Source organism: Rhinolophus hipposideros (genome assembly GCF_964194185.1).
Source record: "Rhinolophus hipposideros genome assembly, chromosome: 10".
Lineage (NCBI taxonomy): Eukaryota > Metazoa > Chordata > Mammalia > Chiroptera > Rhinolophidae > Rhinolophus > Rhinolophus hipposideros.
Window position 1 is genome coordinate 85,600,234 of NC_138056.1, and position 12,643 is coordinate 85,612,876.

Below are 12,643 nucleotides of genomic sequence, written 5' to 3' on the forward strand. Positions count from 1 at the left end.
ATTATTATAATTACCTTCACCTACACCTTAGCAAATGGGGAAGCGGAAGCTCAACGAGGTTGAATAACTTGTCCAGCTGATTCCACAGCCCAGAGTCCACGCTGAGAAGAAGCCCAGTTCTGACAAGCTCTAGAGCCAAGCACTTGCAACACCACCCTATGGCACCTGAAGACCTAATTCTCACTCTCCCCATACCGTCCTGACACCATTGGCCAAGGGCTTCTAATACACAATAATGCTTCCTTCTTTTTACCTTGCTGTGCTCTCCTGATGAGAACATCCAGTCTACCTTGGTCACACGTTTCTCTTTCGTGTTCTGGAAAACACATCCCATCAGGGCTGAATTACCCACGTGGACTGTTAGCTCAAGGGAGGAAACAATCAAGTCTTTCAGGCCCAATGAATAATCTACAGAAGTCAAAGGCAAGAGGAGACATCATTTAGACAAATATCTTCAACAACAAAAATCAGTATTAATCACCAAGTACTGTACGCCTTCCTTCCCTAGAAGATCCAACACGGACAGAAGCCCTTCACTCACACCAGTGTGGCATTCCCAAGGGTAAGAAAAATGCCCTCCAGTTCCTCACATGGCTCAAACCGGGGGCTCTGCAATCTTCACACTACATAAATGCTAACTGGTCCCATTCTCCTGGCTAGTCTCTTCTCCTTTCCCAGAATTCCTCCCCCTAATCTCCTTTCTATAGAATGAAGAGAAACCCTGAAGTCTCTCCTTTCAGGTCATATATTTAGACACCCCACAAACAGGAACTGGCATATCTTTTGCTTTTAGTTTCCCACCAGTTCCCTACCTGAAAAGCCAATTCACAGATATATTTGCTTCCTTCCTCTTTTCTTTTTCTTTAGTTCCTGTACAAAAGCTTATCACTGAGTTTGCCGGCTGATTCTGGCTGTAGTGCAGCTCCTTGTAATTAGGCCAATACAGAGCACAGCTCTTCCCTTGAATTTCCTTTGTATTTATTTGCCTTCTCCCCACCACCCCCTCCAGCTTTGCCAACAGCCCTGGCTTTTCAGCCTCTAGGTGTCTGCATGCGTGGTACCACTCTACTATCTGTACATTGCTCAAGTAATTTCTCTTTTCACTAAAAGAGAAAACCATTATGTGGATATTTCTGTTTTCACAAGATAGGCTCTATGTAGAGACAACAACGTAAAGAAAAACATGCTTAGATGCTGGCCAGTTTATATCAAAGAAGAGCCAAGTGAACACATATGGGAAAAACAGTGCCAGTCTTTTCATCCAAGCTGTTGCCCTGAGAGAAGAATGTTAACTTCCTGCCCAACAGCAGGCACACACGGTAGGGAAGATGTAAAAGAAAACATGAACTCTAAACTCTTTGGAAGGAATTATTTTGAAAGAAATCAAAATTAGCTCCAAAAATGATTTGGAATTTTCCTGTCAGGAAGAACTGAGCAACTTTACTGTGGTTACACGTACATGAAGCTAATTTAATTTAAGATTAAGCGTGTTATATGTAGAACTAAGTGAAGGTTTGTGAGAAAGAGCAGCAACCAAAGTGAAAAAAAATGTTTACCTGACAGGTAACCTTTGTAGAGAAATGGCTGAAGAAAATGAGACTTTCTAAAGGAGGAAAACCTCCCCATAAGAAGTATAAAACTTGATGCCACCAAGCCATTGCATACAGGGTTGGATTGTTAACTCTGGAGAAAAGGGGGAAAAAACTGTAGGCTGCTTCCCAGAGCTCTGAGAAAATATCTAAAAACCCTCTGAAATTATGAAAAACATTCTCTAACCTCTAACACACGTCATTTCCGTGTGTGCGCGCACAGTTGCAAGCACATCCTCTCTATGTTGCCTGGAACTATGTAGAGCAAAGGCAATTTTTTTTTGTACTTTGCTGAGCCAGTTTGCACCAATAAAGAGAAAAATAAAAAGCTATGAAGGCAAAGTACCTAATTAATTTATTCTTCTTACAGAGATATATATCCATGGAATAAAGAGAAAAACAAGGGGAGGGAGAAGGAAAAAGTTGGTAAGAAGTGAAGATGAGCAATGAGCACAAAAAGCAGCCCTGAGCATTTAGGTTACGTTTGAACAGGAGACTCCAACCTGGGTGGTCTGAGGACACAGAACAGCTGGTTAGAAGGAAGTAGAGCTTAAGGGGGAAACTGAAGCATAAGGAAGCCTTAGGCAGCCTTGCTAGGGTAAGGTGGGGAGAGAAGGTTCCAGGCAAAAGAAACCACCCCAATTGGGAAAGAGCTCGGTGCACTGGAAGAACCACAAAAAGTCTGGCATGGCTAAAGCATGAAAACAATCGCAGGGATTCTGGGACTTTCTTTGGTAATTTCATTTCCTGATCTGAGACTAGCTAAGGGTTTCAAAGATGACAATTTAAAGTGCAGGGGTACCAGAGGGAGGGCCCTAGAACACCCAGTAAGAACCCAAAGGCATTCTGCTTCTACTAGAGAAGGGGAATATTCAGCTTTCCAACAAAGAGTCTGCTACATGGCTTCTAAAACAGCTGTTTTAGCAAAACAACTGTTTTAACAAAACCATGAAGTTCCAGGTTAGGGGTTCTGTTTTCAACAAACCAAAGGGAAGTGAAAATACACAAAATTGGCTTTTGAAAATGCATGAGACTTATGGTAAGTGGAATACGGCTCCCCTACCGCACCCCATCCCCACCCCCCGCCATCTCTTGGCTTCCACTTACCCAGTAACACTGACATCAGGATGAGTTTCGGTGGGCAAAGCATGTTGATCTCAATTTTTCAATCTTAAGATAAAAGCAAACAATCAGAAATTAGTTTGAAGAGAATTTGACAAACCAATTGCGAGTCCCCCCATGGGCCAGCCTGTGCCTGAAGTTCTGGGATGCGGCACTGAACGAGAAAGAGAAGGTCCCGCTCACACGTAGTTTGTGGAGGGTGGTGGGGGCGAGGGGGGGGTAGAGGAAAAAAGAAGCAAATGAATGAATAATAAAACAGCAGATGCTATGATGAAACAAAACAGAGTGGTGTTGGGAGAGTCACTTGGGGGCTCCTTTAGATTAGCTGTAAGGGAAGATTAAATGAAAGTTGCTTTTCAAGAGAAAAAAAGCAAATAATTCCCAGATACCCTTGAGATGACAACGCTAGACATTCTACAACCTGAGAGTTTCACATAAACAAAAGATTACAGGATACTCAGCCTGAAATTTTTACCTCTCTCTCCATACTAAAGTAAAATTAGTGCTTTTAAACATATGAAGAATATTCAGGACATGTGGGAAAGAAGATACACAAATAAGGAAATTTTAAAATTCAGTTAAGGCATTCACCAAGCTCTATGACACAAAGAAGCCATATGAAACGTCACAGGTCATGGTGAGCTTTTTTTCTTCTTTGTAAAAACTTTTTAGGCAAGGCAGCACATGGGTCGAATGAGAAATGGGCTGTGCATGGGCAAAAGTATTTTTTAAATGACCATCCATGTTATCTCTGTGGTATTAATTTCACTGCAGCTATCAGCTCCGAGGAAAGGAATCAATGTTCTACACAGTGCCCCGCAATTTTCCTAACGAAACAGAAGAACCCTAACTCCAAGGAGTTACAATTCAACCAGCCCTGCATTCCTACCTATTACTCTGGCTGGTTTCAGCCATGATATGATCCCTGCACCCCCAACATCCTGCCACTGGAGGAATTCCACCTCAGACCTGCTAGGTTCTTCTTTCTGCATTAACATCACAGTACCCTACCCAGCTCTGATGGAAAATGGTGGCCATTTTAATTTATTAACAAAATGATTTCTTAAAAGATTCCTTACCTGTATTCTAATCAACAAAATCTTCCATCTGAAAAATCAGGATCAAACTGCTTAAAAAGGTCCTACCCTCGGTCCCACTTATGCAGAGAAGTCAGTTGATCCTGCTAAACCTCAGTTTCCTTATCTATAACATGGGCATAATAATGCAAGGATAAAATTTAATGAAGTAAATAACAGTCCTTTGACGTTCATCATTTATATCCCTCACACTGTGGACCCCCCTCCCCCCATGCCCCCATCCACTATCCCTCCGACATCGCACCAAGCCATCACATTATATACACAGTCCTTTGAAAGACAGAAAGCATTACCACATGAGATCCTATTTTCCATAACCTAAAAGTCAGATAGGAAATAGAGTTTGCAGCTTTCAGGGAAGATTTTAGGTTCTGAGTGTCGACCTTAATAAGAATGGCAAATGACAAATCAGAATGAACTGGAAACTTTTAAGTTTTAATTTTTGAATCCCATCACAACAATGTAAATAGTAACTACACTGACTCAGATATACCAAAAGTCACGTGCAGTTTGCTAGATGTACAAGCATAAGTACATCTAATGAAAACACAGACCTCTCCCAAGGTAGCCAAGGCCCTATTCCTGTTCCATGACACACCTCACCCACACATACATGAGGAAGCATGATAGAGGGCTACCTTTATGGCGTGTCAGAACTTGAACACATCATATCTGGCACAGCTGCGATCCCTCTCACATTCTGGATGAATTCTCCAGGACTGTTCTCCCTCCTCTGCCCAGAAAACAGCTCTCATACGTCCCCCAGTGTACCATTTGCATGGAGAAGTAATTGATTTGCACGTCTAATCCAACCCCATGAAGTCTACATTCTCAAGGGCAGGACCATACACGCCTTATTTACGTGTCCCATGCCTGTGCTACAGTACCAGTAAAGTGCCTGGCATCCACTGGATAAATGCTGACAGCTGCCAATATGACCATCAAATTAAAATCAACTTAGAGATCCTGCAACTACACCACTTGATTCTAAGAGGAAATCAGCGACCCTACCAGACTCTGAATCTAGTCACCAAACTCAAGTCACTCAAAGCCACACCCAAACCATTTTCAAACACATTCTAAGAAATGTGTAAACAATCTGATGAATAAAAGATACCCATTTCCAGTTCCAAGTACACAAATGCACCATTAGAACTGTGTGAATGAGTAAAGCAGCAATGATTTAATGAAAAAAAGCATTGAATTGAATGTTTAAAAAATTCTCTTCCCAGGTAAGACCTTCCATTAACTAATTCTTTACTCTTTGGGAAATCACTAAGTCTACCAGGGCCTTGTCCTCAATATTAAAGGATCGGACCAGACAAGGTTATATGCCGGCTACTGTCTGAGTGCTTTATATATTAAACCCACTCAATCCTCACAATAACCCTATGAGATTTTACAGATGAGGAAACTAAGGCACAGACTGGTGAAGTGACTTGCCCTAAGAACACACACCAAACGGCAGAGCGAGGATTCAGATCTAGGCATTCAGGATCACAGCCTGTCTTCTTACTATACTGTACTGCTCCTTCATATTTGTGAAAGTAACCAATGTTTTAGGGGAAAGCTTCTCTGAACTTCATTTGTCAAAACAAGATTAATCTGCTCCCCCTAACTAAATGGTCTTCCTACCCCCTTCACTGTTCATCTTTTAGATGTCAAGTTAAATGTCATTTCCTCAGGGAAACCTCTCCTGAACCACCCTTCCTAGGTCAGGTGCCTAGGCACATGTTTTTTGTTTTTGTTTTAATATTTTTATTGGGGAACATGTGTTTTTCCAGGACCCATCAGCTCCAAGTCAAGTCTTGTTGTTTTTTGTGGGTTTTTTTTTTCAATCTAGTTGCAGAAGGTGCAGCACACTAGCCTATGTGGGAATCGAATGGGCGACCTTGGTGTTATGAGCACTGCACTCTAACCAACTGAGCCAACCGGCCGCCCAACCAGGCACATGTTTTTATAGTACTATTTACCTTTCCTTTAGGGCATTTGTCACAATTTTTAATTATCTATTTACTTGTGTGCTTGTTTGATTAAAGTTGCTCTCCACCCTCACCCCTCCAAAACTATAAGCTCCATGAGGCCAAGACCTTTGACTATATGCCCCAGTATCTCTAGTGCCAGCTCGGAGTAAGCCCCAGGCTGAGCGCCAGCAACCACCTGTCACATGAATTAATAACACCTAACAGGGCCAAAAACACTCTAGTAAAGTTTCAATTTCCATTTGCTAGTTAGTTGGCAAATATTCAGAAATTCCTCTTGTTTATATCAATTAGTCTATGGTAAAATCAGTTTTGGTATACATCGTTTCTTTTAAAGTCACGGTTTCCAAAAACTTATGGACGAAATTAAGTGAGGACTTACTATATATAAAATGAATCTCAGTCTTTAAAAATACAATCAAAGAGTTCAGCTGCACCTTGATAATAATACACTACTTGAATTCTCAACTTCGACCCTGCTTCCTTCTTTACGTACTGAATTATCTCCTCAGCAGATGTTTTTGAGATAATTCTACATAGTAAGTTATAGCACACGTTGGCCAAACGTTTTGACCTGAGCTCATGCCTCTTTCATAATTCCTGGCAAATATCTTCTATCACTCCTGGGGAGCGGTAACTATCAGGATTTCCTATTATTAACCGTGTAGGGGAACTGTTATCCTTGGCACAATTAACACAGGAAAAGATCTTCAGAAAAGAGACTCTTGACAATGAGACTACAACACAAAATGCGAAAATGACCCCCACATATCACAAGATTACAAGACAAGAGAGAGGTGCTGTCTCAGAAAAGTGTTTGCCCCTAATAACGACAACCAACTACTGAGCAAACACAACTGCACAGCCTTCCCTTACTCACACAGCCTGCTCCACCTACAGTGCTATCTATGTTCCCTCAATTTACACATGGCTGTGTACCTTTGGGGTCTGAGATGTTTTTAGGTATACAAGTCCATATAACCATTCTGAAGCATCATGAACTTCTTAAAATAAGTCCTCATCTTTCTTTCCAAGACCATTTAATACAGACTGGCAGGTTACACGGCTTCTGGTAACACAGTCTAGTTCACATTGTTCAACACTTTACTTGAAGACAACCTTGGAAGTCAGTATTCCTGCTCACTCCTTCTGACCAGGTTACACCTGAACCATTCTACATCATTCTTTCCTGAGATCAGGGCTATGCAGAGGGTGTGACAAGTGTGGACAATAGCCTAGCTCAAGTAGAAGGTTTAAATTCCTCACTTCTTATGGTTAAGTATTAGACTATCTAGGATTGGGAGAAGAGAAACAGCGAAAGAAGACTCTTGCCATGAGCGCAAGGACAGCTAGTCACAGCTCTACCTAAAGCCACAGGCAAGTTAAAAGCTAAAGCCTTATCATCATCATCATCATTTACTCTTTTATTAACAGAAAATCTTACTCCTCTTTTCTCTGGGGATCACAAGTGACTCTACACTACAGAAAGGAAAACTGCACCCACTAGACTACCTTATGACAGTCCTCCTCGATCCACAGATCGAGAGTTCTGTGATTGTGGCCTCGAGATACAAAAGGATTGCCATTAAATTAAAACCTTCAGAACCAGCCTTCTTCTGAGAGAGAAAAGTTCAAATCACTATTTAAGAAATAAAAAGCAACTGCTTACCCAAGATGAGGAGAAGCAATGCACTGAACTCTCCCACAATTGCAGTTCTCAAGTCCGACTGCAGAGACTTCTGCAAGCACAGGGTCAGGCTCAGAGCAAACCAAATGCGTGTGTTCTGAGGTGGCTGCAGAGACACAAACAGGAACCTCTGAATTAAGGTTCTCGTTTCAGTCATCTGGCCCATTACCCAATCTTTATTAATACTTTCATTATAAAAAGAGGTAATAAAGCCAACTTACTGAGGAGACCCTCATATTCCAGACCTCTGCAGGTATCACCTCCCCTTCTGGAGTACAAGCTCTCCGTGAGTGGGATCTTCAATGGCATCAGGCAAACATTTGCTGAGAAAGAAATCTGCCTCATGCAAACAAAATACAGTAAATTGAAGGTTAACACAAAGCATTGTACCCTGTGTTTAAACTATAGCAACCACTCTTATTTTTCAAAATAAGAGCCAGGCAATCCCCCAATTCCTGCTTCCACAGACATGCTTCCTCAGTCCTCCAACTCATCACCTAGACATTTTGATTTCCTCTGACAGTATGCTATAAGCATTTCCAGAATATAACTAGCATTTTTATTCCCCCCGAGAATCCCTTAGGTGACTTGGACATCCTAGATAAGAACTCAAGGCTTCTTCACTTCAAGGTATCTTTGGCTTTTAAGTCACCACTTCAAAATAAGTGTTCTCAATGTACATGCCTTTAACCTTGACTGGATTGGCTTGACCTACAAATGGGCATGCTTGTTTTTTGTAACTTGACCTGTATCATTTGAAAAGTTGTTGAATGCTTGCTCTTCTCAAAGACTATGCTCCATGATTCTTGAGAAGTGGTGTGCTGGTAAGCCAGCAATTTAAATAAAAACTCCCACCATGGCACACTGCAAGCTACCAACAGTTTAACAACCAAGAATTGCAAACTTCCTAAATATTTAACAATCATCTCTTGCTGTGTGATCTGGCTCCGGTACACTACTGAATCTATGCAGGTTCTTGCTGGGGTATGCCTCCGAGATGAATGGATGGTTGCTTGATGCTGAAAACCACAAACCTCTTTTCATATGACAGTTCTCATCTTATATGTAGATATACACCAAAAGTAGCCAGAAAGTGCAAAGATGTTTATTAAGTGTGATATGGTAAAGATATCAAGAGTTACAATGCTTGTGAACATGGTCCAATAGTGCATATCCTCCTAGAAAAAAACACACAAAAAGAATGCAGTGAAATGCAGCAATTAACAATCGAGCAGTACAACACTGGGGTCAAAGGACCAAAGCTGCCTTTTCTGGCAGCAAGTTTTGAGTTGTGCAATTAAATGATAGTCTTGGTCCATTCCCTATGGATCTTTTTATGGCTTCCCGGTAAAACCATAACTGAGTGACAGAACACAGCATTCAGATTCAGGATTTGGCCTCCAGAATTTTTTTAAAGCAGGGACATGCAACATTCCCTTGTAAAGCACCAGTACCCAATTTGGGATCTGCAGAGAAGCTGTTCCCCAAGAAGCCTGAGGTAACAGGCCACGTGGGAAACACAAAGCATTTTGTAAGTTCACATTTGGTAACAGAATTAAGAGCTCGATGCACAAAACTCATAAAGTAATGTAATCATAAGTAAAGACTTCAGCAGTCGAAGAAAAATTCTGAAAGGCTTTTAAGCCCTTCTGAAGCCTTCAGTATTAAATTCCCTTTCTAGACAAGGCTGGTCTCCATACACTGTGATAAGAACTCGTGGAGCAGCAAAAAGAAAAGTAGAGAATAGCACCTTAGAAGATATTAAAACAGAGGGTTAAGAAACACACACACACTTAATCTTCCTTCCATCCTTCTAGAAAGCAGGTGTCCAAACACTGCTTTGTGCTCCTTTGAAGAAGAAGAGCTGTAACCCAGACCCCAACATAAGCGAAGAAGAAGAAAACTGATAGCAGCCTTATGACTGTGACGTGAACACAAACCCACGGAGCAAGACTCAATTATCAACTTACTCTCCTCCCATGAAGGACTCTATTGTTCAGTCATTTTAAAAGGACTGGTTCAAATCATGATCAAGTCTACAAAATTACACTACTAAGGATTCACACAGCACCATATGCCTAAAGTGACAAACATACCACACAGGATTAATCCTCAAAACATGCCCGAAAGGAAATTACAAGCAAACCTAGCTAAAACTGGTTCCCCATTTAATGGGATGTGGCTTTAACCGGCTTCCCGTAAGTTCATCGCTTTCTCAGATAAATGGGGACCCAAAAAAAGTCTGCTTCACAATTAGATCTCTATCTTCAAATCTCCTAGCACCCAATTTATTTATTGTCATCACTCAAACTGTTTTCTTGCCTCTGTTGAAGTGCCAGATTGGCCCAAAAGATTGACGCCAGACAACCACATACTTAACAAGTAGCCCAAGACTGTGAGGTTTAACCACTGGAAATGTAAACTGCCAATCCTGTCGTGCCTCTTCTACTTTTTTCCATGACTAGAGGTAAATCATGTCTATTAACTAATCAGACTCTCTAATCTACAGACTAGGTTAACAAAAGAGGCCAGGGCAAATCCACGAGACAGAGCTAACAACCCAAATTTTTAAAAATAGATCTTGGCAAAAAAATGTAAAAGTGTTTTTTAAATAACATATAGTGTATAATGCTATAATATGGAAACCTCCTGAGCCACCTAGTGAAGATCCATGAAAAGGGACTATCCTATTGAAAAAACAAAGATGGGGGAGGGGATAACTTTTGTCTCTCATAATTGAGAAGTGAACTCTATCACTCTATTACAGAGGACTACATTGTCAACCCTTCCTGACATGTCATATATATTTCTTAATGGCTTACAGAAATTCCCATATAAATCAAAATTTGAAATAGGTTGCTGTAGGAAAATAGAGGAAACTGATACAAGGTATTGAGAGAGCAGAAAGGAAAAGCATAGGTGACGCACAACATCACTTCCGTATCTCAAGTGTTATGCAAAAACAGTTTGTAAATACCTCAGTTCACTCATATTTGGTGCATTTTAGAGTCACAAAATTTTTGAAGAATAACACAGGTTAAAAGAGCATTTCATTGCAAATAACCAGTAAAATAGTCTATACATCCATACAAAACCTTTTGAAAAGTTCTTGCCTCTGATCTGAAAAGTCAAGCAGGAAACCATTAATCAGTCAGCTTTAAGAAAGTAAAGTAACAAATTGCACTTAGCAAATTGCACCGGTACCTCACCATTCCTTTCCTTAATTGTAAATTGATGACACTTTAATACTTTAAAAACTCAATCAAAGCATACCACTAATTCTTGATCTTACTAGCTCCAAGGAACCTAGTGTTATACACTCCAAGAAACTCAAACATAATCAATGAGATAATCAAACCAATGAATATATGCTGTGTGCTAACTCATAGCTGAAAATGTTCATGGAGCAAAAAAACTAAGACTCCTTATTCCAAACAAACATTTTATCCGGTAGCAAGCACATCAAAAAGCTACAAGCTCCATTTCATTAAAAAAAAAAAAAAAAAAAAAAAAAAAAGTTTGGCATCAGGAGTGTGGCCAATACTTAGGATTCTTCCTCAAATAACTGGAAGAAAACATGTAATACATTCAAAAGCAAAGATCAAATAAAAAGTATCTTTCTGTTCAGGAAAAGAATGTCTTCATTCAATTAGAGTCTAAGTTATTAAAAGGGATAGTCATGAGTCTCTTCTGAAAGTTTTTGAACAGTTTGTTAATACAAAAAGAACATTTCTTCAATAAATAAATGGTTCCTAAAGTCTTTACTGATGACTTTCAGAAACCTCCATCATTACTGTCCAGGCCAGCTCCACTTCTTTGAGAAGATTTAGCTGCCAGTAGAATGAGATATTTTCTGTTAGTAGTAGGTGATTCTTCTAATGTCACGCAGACTTTCATCAGTATGTCTCTTCATAGTCTGAATCCTGGAGGAGAAAGAACAGTAGTTGTGTGTATGTGATATGTATGCGGTGTATATGTGAAGTATAATGCCACAGTCAGAATTTAGCCAAAGGCCACATATTACCATCCCATTTTACACATCCCACATTACACATTTATTGGGGAATACTGGGCAGCAGTGTGTTTTTCCAGGACCCATCCGCTCCAAGTCAGGTCGTTGTTTTCAATCTAGTTGATCAAACCAGCAAGCTTGCTGTTATGAGCACTGCAGTCTAACCAAATGAGCCAACCGGCCACCCACCAGCAGCGCAGCTCCAAGTCAAGCTGTTGTTTTCACTCTATTTGTGGAGGGAACAGCTCACTGGCCCATGTGGGAATCGAACTAGCGACGCTGGTGTCACAAGGGCTGCGCTCTAACCGACTGAGCCAACCAGCCGCCCGAAACTCCTCTCATTCTTTAACACACTCATATACATGCAACCCATCAGTAAATCCTTCTGGCTTTACCTTCAAACTATAATCAGAATACAACCACATTCTTACCACCTCTACCACCACCACCCTGATCCAAACTAACACTAACTTCTCTCAATGGCATTATTGCTAAAGTCTCCTAATTGAGTTGTCTGATTCTGTCAAGGTCCCTTAACATCTATTTTCAACACAGAAGCTAAACTGATCCTTTTAACACATACATCAGTTCATAGTGCTTCTCTTGTCAAAAACCTCCAGTGGATTCTGTTTCATTAAGAATAAATGTCTTCTCAGAAAATTACAAGACATTGATTGAAGAAAAAATTAAAGATGATACAAATAAATGGAAGTATATACCATTCTCATGGATAGGAAGAATCAATATAGTTTAAATGCCCATACTACCCAAAGCAATCTATAGATTCAATGCAATCCTTATCAAAATACCAAAGGCATTTTTCACAGAACTAGAATAAATAATCCTAAAATGTATATAGAACCATAAAAGACCCCGAATAGCACGGCAATCTTGAGGAAAAAGAACAAAGCTAGAGGTAGCATGCTACCTGATATTAAAATATACTACAAGGCCATAGGAATAAAAATAGCATGGTATTAGCATAGAAACAGACACATAGATCAGTGGAAAAGAATAGAGAGCCCAGAAATAAATCCTTGCCTATATGGTCAGTTAATCTATGACAAAGGAAGCAAGAATATACATTGGGGTAAGAGAGTCTATTCAATAAATGGTGCTGGGAAAACTAGACAGATACGTGCAAAAAAATGAAA

General features: G+C 40.3%; 2 protein-coding genes across 5 annotated transcripts in view; both read right to left on the reverse strand.

Moving 5' to 3' along the window:
- JAML (junction adhesion molecule like) overlaps window positions 1-10,565 on the reverse strand; it is a 27,387-nt gene extending 16,822 nt beyond the window's left edge. Inside the window, exons 1-6 of one of the 4 annotated variants that reach the window (XM_081063823.1) lie at window positions 9,448-9,557; window positions 8,512-8,655; window positions 7,699-7,813; window positions 7,460-7,583; window positions 2,697-2,759; window positions 254-408 (exon numbers count right to left, since the gene is read on the reverse strand). In XM_081063823.1, the coding sequence (XP_080919949.1) occupies window positions 254-408; window positions 2,697-2,739 (198 nt within the window). In that variant the 5' untranslated portion in view covers window positions 2,740-2,759; window positions 7,460-7,583; window positions 7,699-7,813; window positions 8,512-8,655; window positions 9,448-9,557. Of the gene's footprint in view, window positions 1-253; window positions 409-2,696; window positions 2,791-7,459; window positions 7,584-7,698 lie in introns of those variants that run through there. The other 3 variants (XM_081063822.1, XM_081063824.1, XM_081063825.1) reach the window with 3 other exon arrangements.
- MPZL3 (myelin protein zero like 3) overlaps window positions 10,546-12,643 on the reverse strand; it is a 19,596-nt gene continuing 17,498 nt past the window's right edge. Inside the window, exon 6 of the mRNA XM_081063827.1 lies at window positions 10,546-11,400. Coding sequence (XP_080919953.1) covers window positions 11,374-11,400 — 27 coding nt within the window. The 3' untranslated portion in view covers window positions 10,546-11,373. The remainder of the gene's footprint in view (window positions 11,401-12,643) is intronic.